Genomic DNA, 19,463 nt, shown 5'->3' with positions numbered 1-19,463 from the left:
GAAACGGTATTATGATAATCCAATTGATCAATAAAATGTATCTTATTATAAAGAATCTTTGTAATATCATACATTTGATTAATTGCATTTAATTAAACAAATATAACACAATAAAATGGCATAAAACTAGTAGTCTATTTGAGTGTATTTTTACCTTTTCCTTGGCAGAGTCAGGGAATGTGTAGCAGTTAAACAAAAACGGCTTGGATGAGAAATAGTAATTGTTGACCTAGACCCCACGGCTACTGAAGAACTATTAATCTCAGATGCAGTTATTGTTGATGATGAATGATCAGATCTGAAATTATACAAAATTTGGTGTATCAAGAATATTAATCTATTTTAATTATCCTTACTTGTCTATATTAGCTTCACTGTTTATACTATATACCATTTTGGAAGCTAAAGAAGTTTTTGCACTCTTCAGGAAAGCTACCCCTGCAGCTTTGTAGGGTAAATCACTTGGTAAATTAACTGAATTATCGGCTGCTGTGTTTTTAACTAGTGCATCAGAAATCCTAGTAAAAAAAATAGTTTTACACACATACCTAATTTAATAAGTATTAGGTATAAATAAAGCTTATATGAGTTACACTAATACTTTTTGTGACGATTTTTTAATATTAGAAAAATATATTTAAAAAAAAATTACCTTTAGTTGCAATATGGTAAAACAAAAAAAAATTATCGACCAAATTTTAGGGAAAGACCAAATTAACTTTATACATAGATATCAATATCTAAATAAATTTCAAAATTCTTTAAAGGCATTAAAAAATTAGTAATTTCATCTATATACCTAATGTCTATATAAAAAAAACATAACTATACATAGATAGGTACATGGGTATTAGGTATGCCTTCTTTCTGCCAAAACAACAAAAAAAAAACATAAAATCCTGTAATAAAACCAGGGACAAAATTCTAGTTTTAAATTTTTTATAGCCTATTGATAGATGAATATGTTCAAAAAAATATTTAGATTTAAAAATATAAATATTTTGGTATTTTACGCACACTTTCACATTCAAGTTTTTATTAGGTTTATCTATAAGATCCCCTATTCTACGTTTATGATGATGGGTTGGTTACCCCATGATGTGATGTTATGAAAGTATCGGTACTTACTTGGGAAAAGATCAGCTTGAATCACCTTTTTATAATGATGCGGCACAAACGACACAAGTTTTTGCCATCCTAGCAATTTAAAAAAACACTAAAATGTGATAAGAATGTTAATAATTTTGTTTTTTTTTTGCTTAAGGATATTATATTTGTTCTTAAAATAAGTTAATTGTAGTATTTATACTTTTTATTTTAAATTTTCCTATAAAATACAACACAAATAAGTTAAATTAACGTTATAATGGTTGTTAAAATATAGCTAAAAATTTCCTCCGTTGGAAATTTGCGTCGACTTGACAACAGAGAATCGGCAAATATGTTTGTAAACAAAACACCCCTCTTGCCCCTGTGCACATGTTGGTCTCAAACAAAGTTGTTGTTTACTAATTCTAGCCTTTCAATGTTCTAAGAACAGAAGTTAAAACACAAATTAATAAAATGTTAAACAATAACATAATTCAACACTCAAATTCGCCCTATTCTAGTCCAATATGGATAGTACCAAAAAAATTAGACGCAAGTGGTAAAAAGAAATGGAGAATAGTTATTGATTATCGGAAATTAAATTTAAAAACCATTGATGATAAATTTCCACTTCCTAACATTTCTGATATTCTTGATAAGTTAGGTAAAGCATAATATTTTACTACATTAGATCTCGCAAATGGATTTCATCAAATTGAAATGAATCCTAATGATATTCATAAAACTGCATTTTCAACTGACACTGGACATTTTGAATTCAAAAGAATGCCTTTTGGATTAAAAAATTCACCAGCCACATTTCAACGTGTAATGAACAATGTTTTAAGAGGTTTACAAAACGAAATCTGTTGTGTATATTTAGATGATGTTATAATATATAGTACTTCGTTACAGGAACATATTGAAAGATTAAAATTAATTTTTGAACGATTTAGTCAATCAAATTTTAAAATACAACTTGATAAATCAGAATTTTTACGTACTGAAGTTAATTATTTAGGACATTTAATTACTCAAGATGGTGTTAAACCTAATGAAGACAAAATCAAAGCTGTAAAAAACTTTCCAATCCCCAAAACCCAAAAAGAAATTAAATCATTCTTAGGACTAGCCGGTTATTACCGCAGATTCATTAAAGACTTTGCTAAAATCTCTAAACCCTTAACATTATGTTTAAAGAAAAACGCTCAAGTAAAACATACACCTTCTTTTCTACAATCTTTTAATCACTTAAAAAATTTACTAATTAATGCACCAATCTTAAAATATCCAGATTTTAATAAATCATTTGTATTGGTAAAATCTGGATATTTTAACTACTGACGCATCAAATTATGCTATTGGCGCAGTATTATCTCAAGATATACTCCCAAATGATCATCCTGTAGCATATGCATCAAGAACTCTTAACGAAACTGAACAAAAGTATTTAACCATAGAGAAAGAATTATTAGCCATTATATGGGCTTGTAAATATTTTCGACCTTATCTTTACGGAAAGAAATTTACTATCTGTACTGATCATAGACCTCTAGTATGGTTATTTAATTTAAAAGAACCCAACTCTGAACTTATGAGATGGAGATTAAAATTAGAAGAATATGAATATGAAATTATTTATAAAAATGGTAAGCAAAATACAAACGCTGATGCATTATCTCGAATTCAAATTATTGCTTTAGAAACACAATCTCTTTATAATAATCTCGAAGAAATTTTAGATGATATCGACGAATTCTTGCAAAATCTTGGTACAGAAAACTTTAATCCAAATGAACTAAGTGATGAAGATATTTCTAAAACCTTAAAAGAATTAGAAGAACTCCCTTCAACTTCAAGGAGAAGTCCAAAAATTAAAATACTTTAAAATATCCAATTAAGACCTCCTGATGACGATTATACTTCTAATACTATCCATAGTACAAATGTCAATGAAACTTTAAAAGAAATTCCTCTATTAGATGAGATAATTAATAATAAAAATAATCAGTATATTGTAAAAAAATCCCCATATGATGCATACGTAAAATGCGAAACTGAAAATTTTCATGATAAAAAAATTATTTATGCAACAATTCCTGCTAATGAACATGCTATTTTCAATTTTATTAGAGACTATAATGTAGTCGTATAGTTTTATTAGACATATTATGTCAAATAAAACTAACTATATACACTTTTTATCACAAGACTTACGTCCACTTTTCCAACAAGTTTTAAGTAACCATTTTAATGAATTAAAATTAGTTGAATGTAACAAACTAATAAATAACGTTAAACCTGATGAAAGAAATCAAATTATTCAATTTTCTCATGAAGGCAAAACCAATCATCGTGGAATTCAAGAAACTCTAACTCGAATAATATTAAGCTATTATTGGAAATCAATGAAAAATGATATTGTAAAATATATTGATAATTGTGAAATTTGTCAAAGATCCAAATATAATAGAAGACCACCAAATGTTCCATTACTAATTACTGAAACTCCTTCAAAACCATTTGAAATCATTCATATAGATACCCTTTTAATAGGAAATGAAAAATTCCTTGTTTTAATTGATAAATTTTCAAAATATGGTCAAGCCTTACCCTATTTTGGAACAGCTATTTCAGTAGCTCAAACTTTATTACAATATTTTTCATTCTATGGTATCCCTAAAACAATTATTTCAGATAATGGATCTGAATTTAAAAATCAAACTGTAAAAGAATTATTAGAATCACATAATATTAAAATACATTTTACAACTCCACAACACCATCAAACAGTCCAGGGGAAGGATTAAATTCAACTCTAATCGAACATATTAGAATTTTGAAAGAAAAAGACAAAAACGAAGACATTGTATCTTTAATGCCATATGCAGTTATTGCTTATAATAGTACCATACATTCTAGTACAAATTTTACACCATTCGAATTAATCCTAGGACATACAGATACGCAAGATCCTATGAAATTAATGCCCGCACATATTTATTCAGAATATATAAACTCACATCGAATTAAAACTAATACATTATATCAAAAAATAAAAAATGACACAATTAATCTAAAAGAAAAAATAATAGAAAAACATAACAAAAACCGGAAATCTGAAAATCCACAGGTAAGATGTCAAGTATATAAAAAACAAGAAAAAAGACTTGGTAAACTTAAACCAAGATTAAAAGGTCCATTTTTATTAACACAAATATTAGAAAATAATAAAATTGAAATTCAAAATCCAAATAATAATAGAAAAGAAGTTATTCACATAAACGAAGTTAAAATAATGCCCCTTGTTGCAGATGGATCGGTATCATCTACATCAATGCAAGCGGAGTAAAATTCCATGATTTAAATGATAATACTGGACTACTACTATACAAATTAGGTACAACAAAATTAATTACTAATTATTGGTCCTATTCAAATTCAAGATTTAACCCCTATTATAAAAGAATTTAATACTTAAAAATTATGCAAACATTTTAATTAATGCTTTAAATACTAATTTCATTTATATGAGAGAATATGAAAATACATTGTTACCATTATTCGCTTACGAAAAACGAATTGAAAATAGTATTAGACAAATTAACCCAAATATACATATTGAAAAACAAAAACGAGGTATTTTTAACCCTCTGGGCTCTTTAATCAAAGTAATCACTGGAAATCTTGATCAAAATGATGCAGAAAATATGATAATTTAATAAATCAATTAAAAGAAAACCAAAACAAATTAAAAGAAGCTTTAATTAATCAAGCAACCCTATTAGAAAAATCAATAAATGAATTTCAGAACGTCATATCAAATGTTTTTGCAAATCAATATATATTAAAAAGTCGTATTTTACAATTAGAAAGGAGAATTAAAGAAGTAGCACTTAACCAAACAAACAGTAATCAATATCTTGGATTACATTTAATAATTAATCAAATATCAATGATATATCAAATAATTTATGATATAATTGAAAAAACAGAAGTAGCTTATCTTTATTATCTTTCGCTAAACTAAACACACTACATAATTCAATCATTAATCCAATTGAATTAATAAAAGAAATAAATGAATTTAAAAATCAATTGACAATTGATAGTTTGCCAATACCAGTTAATATTGAAAATATTTTAAATTTTGAAAAAATCATTGCAATTAAATCTTATTCAAAAGGCGCAATTATTACCTTTATATTAGAATTACCATTGGTCGAATCAGATGTTTATCATTATTATCAATTATATCCTTTACCTATTCCTGATCGCCGAAATCAATTTTTCCTAAACTTACCCCAAAAACCATTCCTTGCGCTTAGTGATAGGAAGTATTCTTATATGGATAAATTGTGTACAGAGTTACAACTCTATGAGTATTTATGTAAAGACACTCATGCTGCTTATATTAGTAAAGATCCTCCTTGTGCTGTTCAGCTAATTAAATATCAACAAAATGCTACAACATGTCGCCCTTTCTGCATAGAACCTTAAGATGTTCAAGTAACCAGAATTATGGATGGAAAATGGTTAATAACTGTTCCAGATAAATTAATTGTTCCAGTATCATGCCCAAATTCCAAAGACAATGTATTACTTATAAAAACTTATAAGCCAAGCCAACTCAATTATGACGATGTATCACTTCCAAAGCTAAATTTAAGTTTTCACTTTCACGATAAAGGAAAAATATCCAACCTCCCTACATTGGATTTAAATACAATAAATCTTGAAGAAACAAAGAAGCTTTCTACAGCAATTCAAGAACAAAAAAGATATTTAAAAGACATTAAAGACCCTGTTAATTTTGAATCAATTAACTTTTGGACCATTTTACTGTATTTAATAATTATTTTGATATGAATTTTCGTTTTAGGAAAATCATTATTTGTATTTTTACAAAAAAATAAACAGAAACCTAAAATTAATGAAAATTAAATAATTGTATAAATATTGTTAATTTTATATTGTATTTGCATCCTTTAGGCTTTATAAAATCACACCCTAAAGGGTATGCTTTTCTCTAAGGGTGGAGGAGTTATGTATCCCCATTCTACTTATTATGCATTTATTTCGCTTATCGCCCTTAGAACATTGAATGCCTAGAATAAGCCTAGCTGCAAACCATAGGCGAGGGTGTTTAAGTTCACCATCTCTCAGACAATTATGTCAAATCGACTTTCCAATTTTCCATTCAATATATAATTTTCTTAATCCACTACATATTTTTTTAATGTATTGTATTTTGTAACAGGTAAAAAATGTACTCTTCGTTTCCTAAAAAGCTTCGCTTATTTGCTGACTTATAATATATACTTTGAGAGGAATCAACACATTTTTCAGAATAAAAAAAAGATTCCTGACAAAAAATCTAATGAAAAAAAGCAACTTGGCAACGTAGAATAACTCTATGTTTACAATGCACGTATCCGAAGTTACCAGCTTGTGTTGTTTTTCTAGATATTTTTTCATATCTGTAAAGCTAGCGCCCCATCGGTATCCAGCAACCAAAAATGTAGAACGCAGCACATATTTTTTTTTTATAAATCTCTACAAACTTAAGCTTTTTTGTAAAAATTACTTAAAAAGTCAAATATTAAACAAATGAAAAAGGCTCCCAAAGGATTTGAATTAACCTTTTTTGTATAATAAATATCTAAACGCATTTTAGATGGTTGCAAACCTCTACAAACAAAAGTGTTTTGGTAAAAAATTAATGAATTATTAGATGTTAAAAAATATAAGGGGCTATGTAACTCCTAACGGCTATAAGGAAAAGTTGTATCCATATCGTTTGGCAGTTATAGCCATTTATAAAAGTCTTACTCAATAATTTTTAATCAAAAAACTTTCGTTTGCAGAGGTTTGCAACCATCTCAAATCCATTTAGATATTTATTATATATTACAGAAAAACTTTAATTCAAATCCTTTGGAAGTTAATCTTTTAATTAATTTCCTTAGTTTGTCGCGGTTTATACCCACTATAAACCGATTTAGTTATCAATTGTTAATATCTAGACAAAAAAAATATTAAAACTCCTTTGGATTTCCAGAACATACGGGCGTTATATTGATTAAATAATATTGGGCGCCGACTGTAAATAATTATGTTGCTGGCAAACGACATATGCTGCGTTCTCGATTTGATCGCTGGATATCAACCAGACACTATTTTCATTTTTGCACACATTAATTTTGCGGCATTTCAGGTTTGAATAATCAATAAATTTGCTAGATTATAATAATATATTTTAAATTAAATAATATTTTGGTATCCAATACTTAATAGATACTTCACAAATACGCCGTCTTTTATAATATGATACCCTAGAAGGATCACATCATTGACACCGGGCTTATGGGCTTATTTATCAACCGATTTAAAAAATAATCATCAAATTATTGGGAAAAAGAAACAGCATTTCAAAAGTGGTTGTTTCCAATAATGTGCTATTTAAAAAAATAAAGTAAATGCCAAAATTAATGGTTTGGACATTTTAAATAGGTGTCTAAACGATTTAAAAACTAAAACTTTCAACGCATTCATGGCACCCTATTATTATAATATATTTACTATTATTAGTGTTTAGTGTAAATATAGTACAAAATAATTTTGTTTATTAAATGAGTTTCGCTCTTACTTTTGCTTTACAATAAAGAATACAACTCAGTTTCTGCTAATTATAATAATTTATTATATAACTTAATTTATTATATAATTCTGGCTGCTTTGGATGCAAAGCAGTTTATTCTAGCATATTCAATGTTCTAAGGCAGTACCAGATCTAGAAAATTATGATTATTTTTTACTTCTAATTTTTTTTAGTTTGGCCAATTTTTATTGCTTTATTGGTACAAATCTATGCTATAGAAGACGATACAAAAGACTACTATTTTGAGTTTCTTCACCAATGGCACCGAGTCGAATATCAATTTCCGAGCGAAGCTGAACGTACCGAAGCCATAAAAAATGGCAGTTTTCGAATTGATATAATTCGACCTGTGGACGCACAATACACATATCATGGTAAGTAACTGAATAAGCAATTCAGTTTAGGAGAAAGCCTATTTATCTCAAATTTTTGGTGTTAACAATAGATACCCCTGATATATTTTTTGTTCCTCTTAGCTCTTTTGAAAAGTAAAAGCCTAAATCTTTCAATATCTCTAATTGGGTAAAGTTATATTTACCCAATTAAATAGGTTTTCAATTAAAGAATGAAATTGGACAGACGAGACAGACATTTCAGAAAACATGTTAAATAATTTAATGGTGGATGAATTAAGAAATTTTTTTTTTTTTTTTTTTTTTTTTTTATGGTAAACACATGCACAAGAGGAAAGTCCTATGTCACTCTTGGAGTGGTGCTTGCGCAAAGATATTTGTGGGCATTTATCTTGAATCGCTGTAGGTTGTATGCGTCGGGAAATGTGTGAGGTGGAAGCCCGTTCCACAAAGAAGATGTTCTCCAGATGAATGAGTCCCGATACAGCGACGTCCTTGGGGTAGGCAGGTGGACTCGATGTTGATGAGCCGCAACTGCTAGACGCGTGCTTCTTGCCGGAACAGCCCTGGGTGGAATCAGGCCTGCCAGCTCAGAGGAGCACTTACCGTGATAATAACGGTGGAATAAACAGAGATCAGCCACCTTTCTCCTGTGCTCCAGACTATCCAGACTCTTTGTCAGTTCTGGTTTGTCGATAAGACGAATAGCTCTCTTCTGTATAGAATCCAGCAGGTTTAAATTATGCTTGGGTGCTCCAGACATGCGAGCAATACTCGAGGGAAGGGCGTATTTGAGCCTTATAAAGAGTCAGCAGCTGTTCTGGTGTATACAGTTTTTTCGTTTTGAAGAGCACTCCGAGTTTTTTGGAAGCCGCCCTGGCGACCTCGGCAACGTGAACATGCCAGGACACACTGTTGGTGACCTCGACTCCTAGAAGATGTAAAGATGATTTCATTGGCAATGTTTTCCCTGCCATAACCAGCTCCGGGCCACCAAGGTTAGTCTTCATCGTAAATACTGCAGCCTGCGTTTTTTTAGCGTTAAAATTGACCAAATTGTTATCGCCCCACTCCAAGATTGCTCTAATATCGTTGTTGGTTGAAGCTACTTGTTGCTGCCTAAGATTCTGAGAACTTACGGCTGTCGTTGGTTTGGCGGACTTAAATGTGGAAATAAGTGTGCTATCGTCCGCAAAGCTGTAGATTGGATTGACAGTGGTTCCTAGCAAATCGTTGATATATACCAAGAAAAGGGTGGGGGATAGAATGCATGCTTGAGGGACTCCAGCGTTAATGTTAAATTTGTCGGAGAGGTATCCATCGACGGCTACTTGGATTGTTCGTTGTTCAAGAAAACTTTTGATCCAATTAAATAATGAGTTTTGTATGCCGATTAAGGAGAGCTTTGTTAGTAGTCCCTCATGCCACACTCTGTCAAATGCCTTGGAAATGTCAAGAGCGACTGAGCGGGACTCGCCGAGCTTCTCCATGGCCTCCGTTCACAAGTGTGTGACGTAGGCCAGAAGATCGCCGGTGGATCTAAGCTTTCGGAAGCCGTATTGATGATCGCTGATTAGTCCAGATGATTCCAGATATCTTAACAGTTGTTGGTTGACTGCTTTCTCCATAATCTTCAATATTACTGGAACTGGTGCAATCGGGCGGTAATTGGAGGGCATCGTCTTCTTACCCTTCTTGGGTACAGCTTGCACTCGAGCAGTTTTCCAGCTTGTTGGAAATTGGCCCTGCTTATACGATGCCGTGAACAGTCTACATAAGGGAGGAGTCAATTCGTCTGCACAACGTTTTAGTATTAGGGCTGGAATTCCATCGGGTCCAGAAGCTTTGTTGGTGTCTACGCTTTTAAGAATTTTATTTATAATTCGTTGGGGAAACGAAATTTCTCCCATCGATGAATTCACCCTTGGCAAATATGGCGGTGTTTTGCCTTGCGAGTGCAGAGTAGAATTGGACGCGAAGAGTTTACCCAGTAAGTTGGCATTTTTCCCTTGCTGTTACCGCGATAGAACCATCATCTGCTGTTAGGGGTGGCAAGGCCGACTTAGCAAATCCTTGACTAACGGCTTTCGATACCGACCAGAAAGATCTTGTTCCATTTGGGCAGTTTAGCAGTTTGTTTTTGATCCTGTTGTTGTGACTCTCTTTGAATTCATCAATAATTCGCTTGCAGCTATTTCTGGAGGCTAAAATGTTCCTGCGATTTTCGATGGAAGGATGTTGACGCCATTTGCGATATGCTGCGTTTTTAGTGTTTACTGCCTTTTTGCAATTCAGGTTGAACCATTGCTTGTTGTTTGATCCGCATTTAGTAGAAAAAGGGATATAAGCTTCCATTCCTGCCAAGATCGTCTCTGTAATTTGGTTTGCACATTCTAAGATGTTATTGGTTCTAAAGCAGACTTCTTTCCAAGGGAATGAGCGATAAAATTTCCGAAGATGGTTCCACTCTGCTGATTTATAGTGCCATACCTTCCGCGGCATCGGAGGATCCTGCGTTTTAACCTCCAACTGGCAAGAGACTGTTATCAATTTGTGGTCCGATGTTCCTAGGGGGCATGTACTGATACTGTGTACGAGTCAGGGTCTGAAGCCAAGACTAGATCTAGGAAACTCGCGAACTCGCCGTCTCGATCGGGGATTCTGGTAAGTTCCTCCACAAGCTGCGTAAGCCCGCATATGGTGGCAAACAGCTCAGCTTCTCGTCCTTCATCGTCGTTCTTGTTGCAGAAGCGCAGCCAGTTGATATTGTGAACGTTAAAATTACCCATGACGATGATTTCTGCGCTTGGGTAGTCAATTTGCAGATGGTTAATGCAATCAACCAGGTTCAAAAAGAGCCGTCTATATTGGGTGTCGCTTGGTGGTCTGTAGATACAGCAGATAAATTTCGTGGCACCACTGGCTATTATTTTGAACCACATGACGTCGAAGTCCGCAGGTTCAAGCGTTTCCTCCCGCTGACAACTCAAATCGTTCTTGACAAATACTGCCAATCCAAAGTTTAGTCGAAATCGGGTGTGTAGATCGTATCCAGGATAAATGAGGTGAACATTTGTTGTTGAAGGTTTCACCTTTGTTTCTGCCAATGCCAGAATGTGAGGCTTATTTGATTGCACGTGTTGGTGTACTGCATTAATATTGGTGTTTAGGCCTCTGATGTTGCAGAAATTGATTTTTAGGCTTTTTGATCCGCCTCATGGACCCCCCCGACCAGCCTCCGCCCGGAGATCCGAATGGGAGGCGAGTTTACCTCCAGAAAGTTTTGGTCGTGAGGGCGCCATCATGCATTAACTTTTCATTTTCATTTCCCCTTTGGAAACCGGACACATCGACATGGCGGCGAAACGTGAGTTCGATGGAAGCACTTCACGCCGCCTAAGTCCTATGTGGTGGTATTGAACCGGGCGATGCAAGTGGACAACATCTACCACCAAAGGGGTTGCTCTTTTAGTCGCCTTTTACGACAGGCAGAGCGTACCGGAGGGCTATTCTACCCCGACCCTCCCCGGGGGAATTACAACGTTTAGCAAGAGCCGATTTTTGTAAGGACTTAGTACTTAGCGTACTAACAGTCCTTAAGAATGGATGCCAATTACGATCAAAAATAAATAAATAGCACTAATGTACAAGGAATTCGAAATCAGATTGCAATTTTAAGCCACATACCTTTTTGAGGTATGTAAAAATACCACAAGGTTCACTCGGTCAAAGGCCTTCAAAAGATCCGTATACAGTGAATGCGCCTGAAAGCCATGCTCGAGCAGAGGTTCTGTTAAATGATTTTTAAGATCAATAATATTGCTGATCAATAAAATGGTCTTTTAAACTAGTAGAAAAAAAATCAAAAGCAACGCTCAAAAAGAATGAACATAGATCCCAAAACACTTATTGCCTTGTAGTTAGAAACCTGCGAATTGTTTTCAAACTTCTTGATGTAATCCTTATATTTTTCATTAAACTTCAGCCGTCAGCCATGGTTTTTTGGCACATACAGCTTACCTTTACCTATTTAAACCTAGCACCCGTGAGTGCTGGGCACCCTCCGGTAACGTGTTTACAGTTTTATCCTCTTCCCACACCATCGGCATTCCGGGTTGTCCGCAATACCTATGGTCTGAAACAATCTTCTTAAATACGCGTCTTTTTAAGCTCAGTAGTTGTCTGGTGAGACAGGCCAAGAGGCCAGAGGATGTGTTTCTTGGCCTGTCTCATGCCAGGTGCTTCTCTTCTATTTCGGAAAGTCCACTTGTCCAGCAGACCCTTAATTCATGTAACAGCTATACAGGCTATACTGGAGGAGTAAATTTTTGGGATCTACTTTCAGATTTATTATGGCTACTCGAAAATGTCTTTCCTGAGACATATTTTCAATACAACGGAACATGTCATAACGGATAAGTGTTACTACAATGGATTCTCCTCTTGATCCTGTTAAAGCCTATATCCTCCATCAATAAAAGAACTTAGTCAAAGCCAAAATTCTGGGAACGATATGTTGATGATATCTTTGTCTGTTGATGATTCTCTTAGTCATTTTATCGCTTATCTAAATTCTAATCATCTAAGTATCCGGTTGTGGAACAATTGAAGACTCCCCTCCTCATCAAAAGTATACAGGAAAATTTCAATGGAATCTTTGCATCTTCAGGTTCAGGCCTTATTTTACAGAATTTGGCACGGTAATCGATGAAACATCAACTTAGCAACCTGTTCAATCCAAAAGTATAAACTTCAATTGTGGAAGTTTCTATTAAAACTGAGTTTCCACTGTGGCTTCAACACCAAAAGCCATATTTTTATTGGTTAGTTGGCATGTTAAAAACATTTCACAATTCTGCACCATTGCCGTGTACAGTTCTGTTTTACTCTCGTTTTTTATATAAAGAAACGGCAGCACTTCTACTCTACTCTCTTATTTAAAGTATTGGCAGTAACCCAAAATGGCGAACTGCGTTCTTTCAATCAGGTCAATCTTGAAAGTCTTCTTTTCTTGGTTAACCTTGAAAACCAGACCTAATCTTGGGCCATTCAGTATACAGAAAACCTAACAAAATCTTTGCATCTTTAGGGTTAGACTATAAATATTCCGCAGAACCTGGTAAGATGTTCGCCGAAAGATCAACTACCACAAGCTATCTAACTGATTTATCCAGAAGTAAGCTTTTGTGGTATGTGGAAATTTTTAATAAAACTAAGTTTATTCTACTGTGATTCAGCAGCTAAACGCATATTTTGGTGAGTTAGTCGAAGTGTTAAAAACGGTTATCTCCATCGTCATTGATGTGCAGAGCTCAGCGCTACTCTTTTTTTTATTTAAAATAATGGCAGCAACCCAACATGGCGGATGGTGTTGAAGGAAATAGAATTGCTTCAGGAAATACAAGCAATGCCTTCGAAATAGAATCGGGTGAGTTGCATAGCCTAATTCTATCCAAACCCGTACAACCAAACTCACCCGAAGAAAAGTGTGAGTTCATTTATAATAAATTTATAATAAATAGCTGCTCCACGGTACTTAGAATACACTAACGGAACGACGACCCATGTTTACTACCTAATGTTTTAGTATTTTTCATTTTGTATTAGTTAATAGTGTATTTTTTTATGCATAGCGAAGACACAACAAGACCGATATTTCATAACAGTCCCCAGAAGGCAACTGAAGGGAACGCCAGCCAGTTTGGGGGTGATTAATACCACAGAGCCTGGTCGAAATGAGACTCACGTATTAGACCCTTATCCATCATGGTCTTGGCATATCGACCCAGAAAAGTGTAATTACTATAGGATTGTTAACGTTTATAGGGTTTGGGTAAGTATATATTCCTTTTATCAATTAAGTGAAATGTATGAAGCTTAATCGAAATTAAACGAGGCACTTCCTTCTTCATGGATTATTAGTTAAGCAGTACAGCTTCCGATACTAGAAGGCACCTAAGTGCTGGTGTCAATAGTATCAAATAAAACACAATACCGGAAATATTTTAAACTATTGACAAGATTCATTTAGATTAAAGATTAGTCGCGAAACAAATTGCATGGATTATGTTGGCTTTGAGAGCTGCTGTGTTGTTGTTTGAGGGCTTATTTTCATAGATTTGCGATTTGAGAAAACCTGACGAATAAAATATCTAACTGAGTCAAATCGCATGATCTCGGTAGCATCCACTCCGGAGCATGAGATGCTCTATTGAAACCAGATGCCGTTAGCCTTGTGAAGAATTCGGCAAGTATGTGTGAACCAAATATTGACTTGTGTGGATTGGTAATGTCCCAAATTCAATAATTTTGGTTGTTGACATATTCATCCATAAATGTGTCTCATCGCTCTACATTTGTAGGTGAAAATTATCGTCTTCCTAGGGTTCATTCAGTCGTTATCTAGAGTTGTTTACCATTTAGCTCCTAGCTCGCCGCTAGGCAAAATTTGTTATGGTCCATGAAAGGCCAAATTCTTTTGAAAGTCGGATTCTACTGAATATTTTCAATGCCTGTGGTTTTGCGGAAGATCTTGCGTTTCGTAGAAGTATTAATGTTGGTCCATGGTAATTTGGAACCGAATTTTTAAGGAAACGAATTTTTAATGTTATGAACCATTAAAATTTTAATGAGGCACTTATATATGGCTTACAAAAACAAAACTGTCTTTTTCAAATTCCCAATTACAACTCAACAAAACTATAGCGCCATAGCATCCATAGTAGTAAACAAGCTCATTGACGGAAATGGGTAAGATAAAGGAAACATACCCCTTGAGAGACCTTGATTTGCCGCAGTTGAATACCAAGCCACCACTATTTTCAAAATACTGAAAATTCTAGTTGCACCTATCATCAGTTCAGTAACACTCGTTTACCCTTTGAATTCCCTAATCGTGATTTTAACCTATACTGAAGCAAGAGCATTCAACAACACCAATTTGTCTCAATACCTTGCTTGTTTTATCTCACATTTAACTTATTATAGTGGTAAGCAAACTTCAACCATCAGAATTTCCCGCAATCTCTTGTTTCCTTAATAAACCTATCCCCCGTTTATCCAATAACTTGCAATAAAGATCCTCCCCGATAAATTGACAACAGTTAAACACATAATTAAACTAGTTGGCAGTAGTTGAACGTTAGAAATATGTCTTGTCAATCATAAGCTTAGAACATTGAAAGGCTAGAGTTAGTATTGCCGTTGAACTATGGGCAGTTTGTTTGCTTGTAGCATCTCTAATGCAATGATGCCAAATGCTTATATACAAATGCAAAAAAACACACTTGATAATATCATACAAATTTGTCACATTTTGACAGGTGCAAGACAATACGTTTCTTTTTTAATAAAATATGATTTTTTTTTCATAAAATATGATAAGATACTCTATAAAGAAGTCAACATTTAGAGTTAAATGAATGTAGATGACATATATTAGAGAAAAAGGCAACAACATCGCAACGCCGTTCGATCGCATTGCTGATTCCACCGACACAAGGGCTGTACTTTCTTCTTTCATCTTTACCAATGACGTCGTCAAAAAATATTTACATGATAAATATTTATTATTAATAGATTATGCTTTAAATTATAAACGATACTACCGTTTATGAACTCTTCATGCGTGTTTTTATCGTACTTCATTAGAATAAAGGTATTTATCTAATAAAAATAATTTTTATGGAAATTAAATATTTTTATAATTGTTATGCGGCAAGTTTTTACTATCGTAACAGTTCACAGAAACACCGAAATGACTTAACCTTTTTCATTTTTCAACCAAAAATTAAAGAAAAAACACAAAACTTCACAAAGCCGTTTGTCAAGATGACATTTCGCAAGATGGCATCAGCTTTTGCCTGCAGTGTTGCCATTTCAAATTTTTTAGAAGCGGTTTTAGGAATAAGAATGTTATTATTTTTTTGCTATGAAGATGTTATTTTTGCGCTTAGAATACACTGAAACTATTTTTGCGCTTAGAACAGCTGAAAATTTCCTCTTTTGAAAATGTGTGTAAGTTTGACAACAGAGAATCGATAAATATATTTGTAAACAAAACATCCCTCTTGCCCTTGTGCATACGTTGAACTCAAACAAAGTTGTTGTTTACTAATTCTAGCCTTTCAATGTTCTAAGATCATAATACTAGATAAGTGTGGGATCTATGGTTAATTATCTCATTAGAGAAGCAACTGACCGATAAGAAAATCCAGGATATCGGGCAGTATTATGCCATAGGATACTGGTTTATCTTTTATCGATCCAAATTTTGTCGGATTAATAGGACATTCGTTCATATGAAATTTTCTTCTTAAAGTCGACTTAAAAAATCTCTTCCTTTAATAGAAAACACTATGTATTTTTCAGACGGTAATATTTAAATTCACATGAAAGTGAATGAAATAAATCGATGAAGTAGAAGTGGGAAAGTAAGAATATTTTATTGGTAGAATATGAACTTACAGAAGACTCACTAGGTGATATTCTGTCTTTAAATTGGATTAACGTAATAACCGTAAGAAGATGCCTATAAACCGATTGTTGGAATTGATATCGAATTTGAAATAAAGGCGGTAATCCTCATTTATTAATATTTTTGACGATTTTATGTCTTTTTATAGGCTGACGAATGTTCCAGACTTTGGGTAATGGATAACGCCAAACTAGATGACGGCGTCCTTTGTCCTCCTCAAATTTTAGTTTTCGACCTGGAAACAGTAATATTTATAAACACCACCAATTTGTGATATTTTAATTTATAATTCCAGGATACTCTGATATTCAAATATGAATTGCCCTATGAACAATACCAAAACGAATCATTTTATTTAACGCCAATCGCAGAAGTCGAAAGTATGGAGGATAATTGTAAGAAAACTTGGCTTTATGTGGCTGATCCTATTGCGCCGAGACTACTAGTGTACAATCTCGAAAAAAACGTTTCCTGGACGATCCAGGATGAGACTTTTAAGCCGGTTCCAAAATATGAAAAGTATACTATAGCAGGTAATTTACTCAATATTAGTCAAAAATCTTATTGAATTTAGTGTGTACACATTAAGTAATTACATACTGTACTTATATTGTCCCATTTTTTCCGTCCGTTAGATGTGAATCAAAACACTCGATGCACAAAAATATTCAACTGATTTATTTTACACGTACACACGATCACTTAAGACTACTATAAATATTTATTTGCACTGTATTTCTTTACTGCTATTAATATCGCTTTCATAATTCGCGCCTATATGTCGAATTGAAACGGCTTCTTGGCGGCCACCGCTCCTTATATACTCGCCAGACTAAGATTCGCGAAACTTCCACGTGTCACCACAAGGATTGCGGAATGGCGAGGGACAGCTGATATTCACAGTATTGCCAATATCGTTACACTAAGTGGCAGTTTAATGCCCTAAGCTCAGTTCGTTTCGAAATAGTCCCAAAGATTGTGGATGTTCACTTCGCCATAAGGTTGCAACAGGATCTCTCGTAGAAATAACAACACACGCTTTTCTACAGAGAACGACGTTGCGGAGTATAACAGCACACCCGTATTTGGACGCCCGTAAGCTTTAGAAACATCTCTAATATAGCCATTATAAAGCGAATGATCAGTACGCAGCAGGAACTTCCTTCCAAAGAGGTACTTGCAATGGTGCTCCACCGCTTTGACAATAGCTAGCAACTCTCGGCGGGTGACGCAATAGGGCAAGCCAGAGCGGGTTATGCTCTGGATTGGATCGCGTCTTTTTAGAATAGCCAATGTTTTTTTATCAAGGCTCCTTTGTTCACATTGGTAGCGTATAATTTTTTTTAGGAAGGAGATAGGTCAGGATAAGTGCACTTGTCACAGAGCCTCTTTTAAATGACCAAAAGTTTCCTGACAGTTTTCAGTTTATTGGAATTTCCGTTCCCCTTCTATCAGCTTGGTAAATAGTTTTGCGATGTTGGCCAATCCCTCCACATAGCTTCGGTAGTAAGTGCATAATTTTAAGAATATTTGCCTTGTCATCAAGATAAGTCTTTCAGGACAGTCCTCTTCGAATGGTTTCCATCATCCATTCATAAGTGACATAGGCATTGCACAATCGAAATGGCATCAAGCTATATTGCCATAATCCAGCACCCACTGATAAATCTGTTTTTTCATATCTTCAGGGGCCAATTCAACTTGCCGGGATCCACTTTTCAGGTGTAGGAAAAGATCTATGATCCAGCTATGGTACGTAAGGCGTCATTAATAGGAGAAAGAGGGTAGCCATCCTTTTTTAGTCACGTTATTAAGTTCCCGATTATCTACGCAGAATCTGGTTGAGCCGCCTTTTTTCTTTAGCAGGACCATTGGTACTGGTAAAAAATATCATGGACTGCTAGGTATGACGTCTTACTTGGCCATCCTCTAAACAATCTTATAAGCCTGCTTTCTACTACTTGGCAAGGCCAGTGGTAGTCTTGAAGCTGCCGAGAATTTCCTGTATGGATGTTGTGCTGGACTACCTTGTCCTTTCGTCTGGACACCCATAGAATAAATGCATTAGCCTCCATTTTTAGACTAGCCTTAGACCGGTGCTCGACAACGATACCACCTCTTCTAATTCTTCCGAAATTGTTTTCCTGGTTGATGTCCACAGCCGCAACTTATCAAAGTATTGCAGAACAGTGACTTAGGTCCTTGTTCTTCTTTAATAACACAGGATAATGATTGTTATTAATTACCCTCACAGATAAATACTCCCTCCGGAACGCACAATGGCATTTCCAATTGAGATCTCTCGACTAACAGCCTCTTCAAGCATTGCAGGTTCAAACATTACGAGTTCACCAATTCCTTTCACGATGTAAAACAACTTTTTCATCGACTATCTTCAGGACTCCCTGCTTAAAGCTTAACTCGAAGCCCTTGAAGCCCAATATGCCGGTCCCGGTGATCACCTCATCTTCTATCACAGGATGTTAAAATATAGCTTTTCCTATGGTAAGCGTGACGTTTATTTTACTGTTAAGTGGAACTTGTGCTTTCTGGATAGTGTTTTATGATGTCACGTGCTTTAAGACATTTCCGGCACTTCTTTTTTTGATTCTGGTGGCTGCGTCCTTTATAAACATCCCTAATAATCCGCTTGACAAATTCTTCAAAATCGTTCTCTCCTTGCCGGACACGAGTTTAATATTTACTCGTGTTCTTGGCAGCTTTTCTTCTTTCAGATCTTTTAGCTTTCAGATTCTGTCCTCCATTAATGAACAGCGTTAATGAATCCGCTTTTGCAGAGAAAAGATTTTTCCAAAATCTCTTCTTTTAATTCCTTTTTTTAAATTGGCATTGTTTTCCGAACTCTTTTTTTTCCACTCTGTAG

At 34.3% G+C, this 19,463-nt stretch overlaps 1 protein-coding gene across 2 annotated transcripts in view; it reads left to right on the top strand.

Moving 5' to 3' along the window:
- The window catches only part of LOC126733442 (major royal jelly protein 1-like), a 78,302-nt gene that overhangs the window by 44,207 nt on the left and 14,632 nt on the right, over window positions 1-19,463 (top strand). For both annotated transcript variants that reach the window (XM_050436752.1, XM_050436751.1), the window contains exons 2-5: window positions 7,924-8,124; window positions 13,737-13,936; window positions 16,728-16,823; window positions 16,875-17,112. In XM_050436752.1, the coding sequence (XP_050292709.1) occupies window positions 7,924-8,124; window positions 13,737-13,936; window positions 16,728-16,823; window positions 16,875-17,112 (735 nt within the window). The remainder of the gene's footprint in view (window positions 1-7,923; window positions 8,125-13,736; window positions 13,937-16,727; window positions 16,824-16,874; window positions 17,113-19,463) is intronic.

The sequence above is a fragment of the Anthonomus grandis genome, chromosome 2, assembly GCF_022605725.1.
Source record: "Anthonomus grandis grandis chromosome 2, icAntGran1.3, whole genome shotgun sequence".
NCBI lineage: Eukaryota > Metazoa > Arthropoda > Insecta > Coleoptera > Curculionidae > Anthonomus > Anthonomus grandis.
The sequence above is the reverse complement of the archived record's forward strand: the minus strand, read 5'-3'. Positions and strand labels throughout refer to the sequence as shown.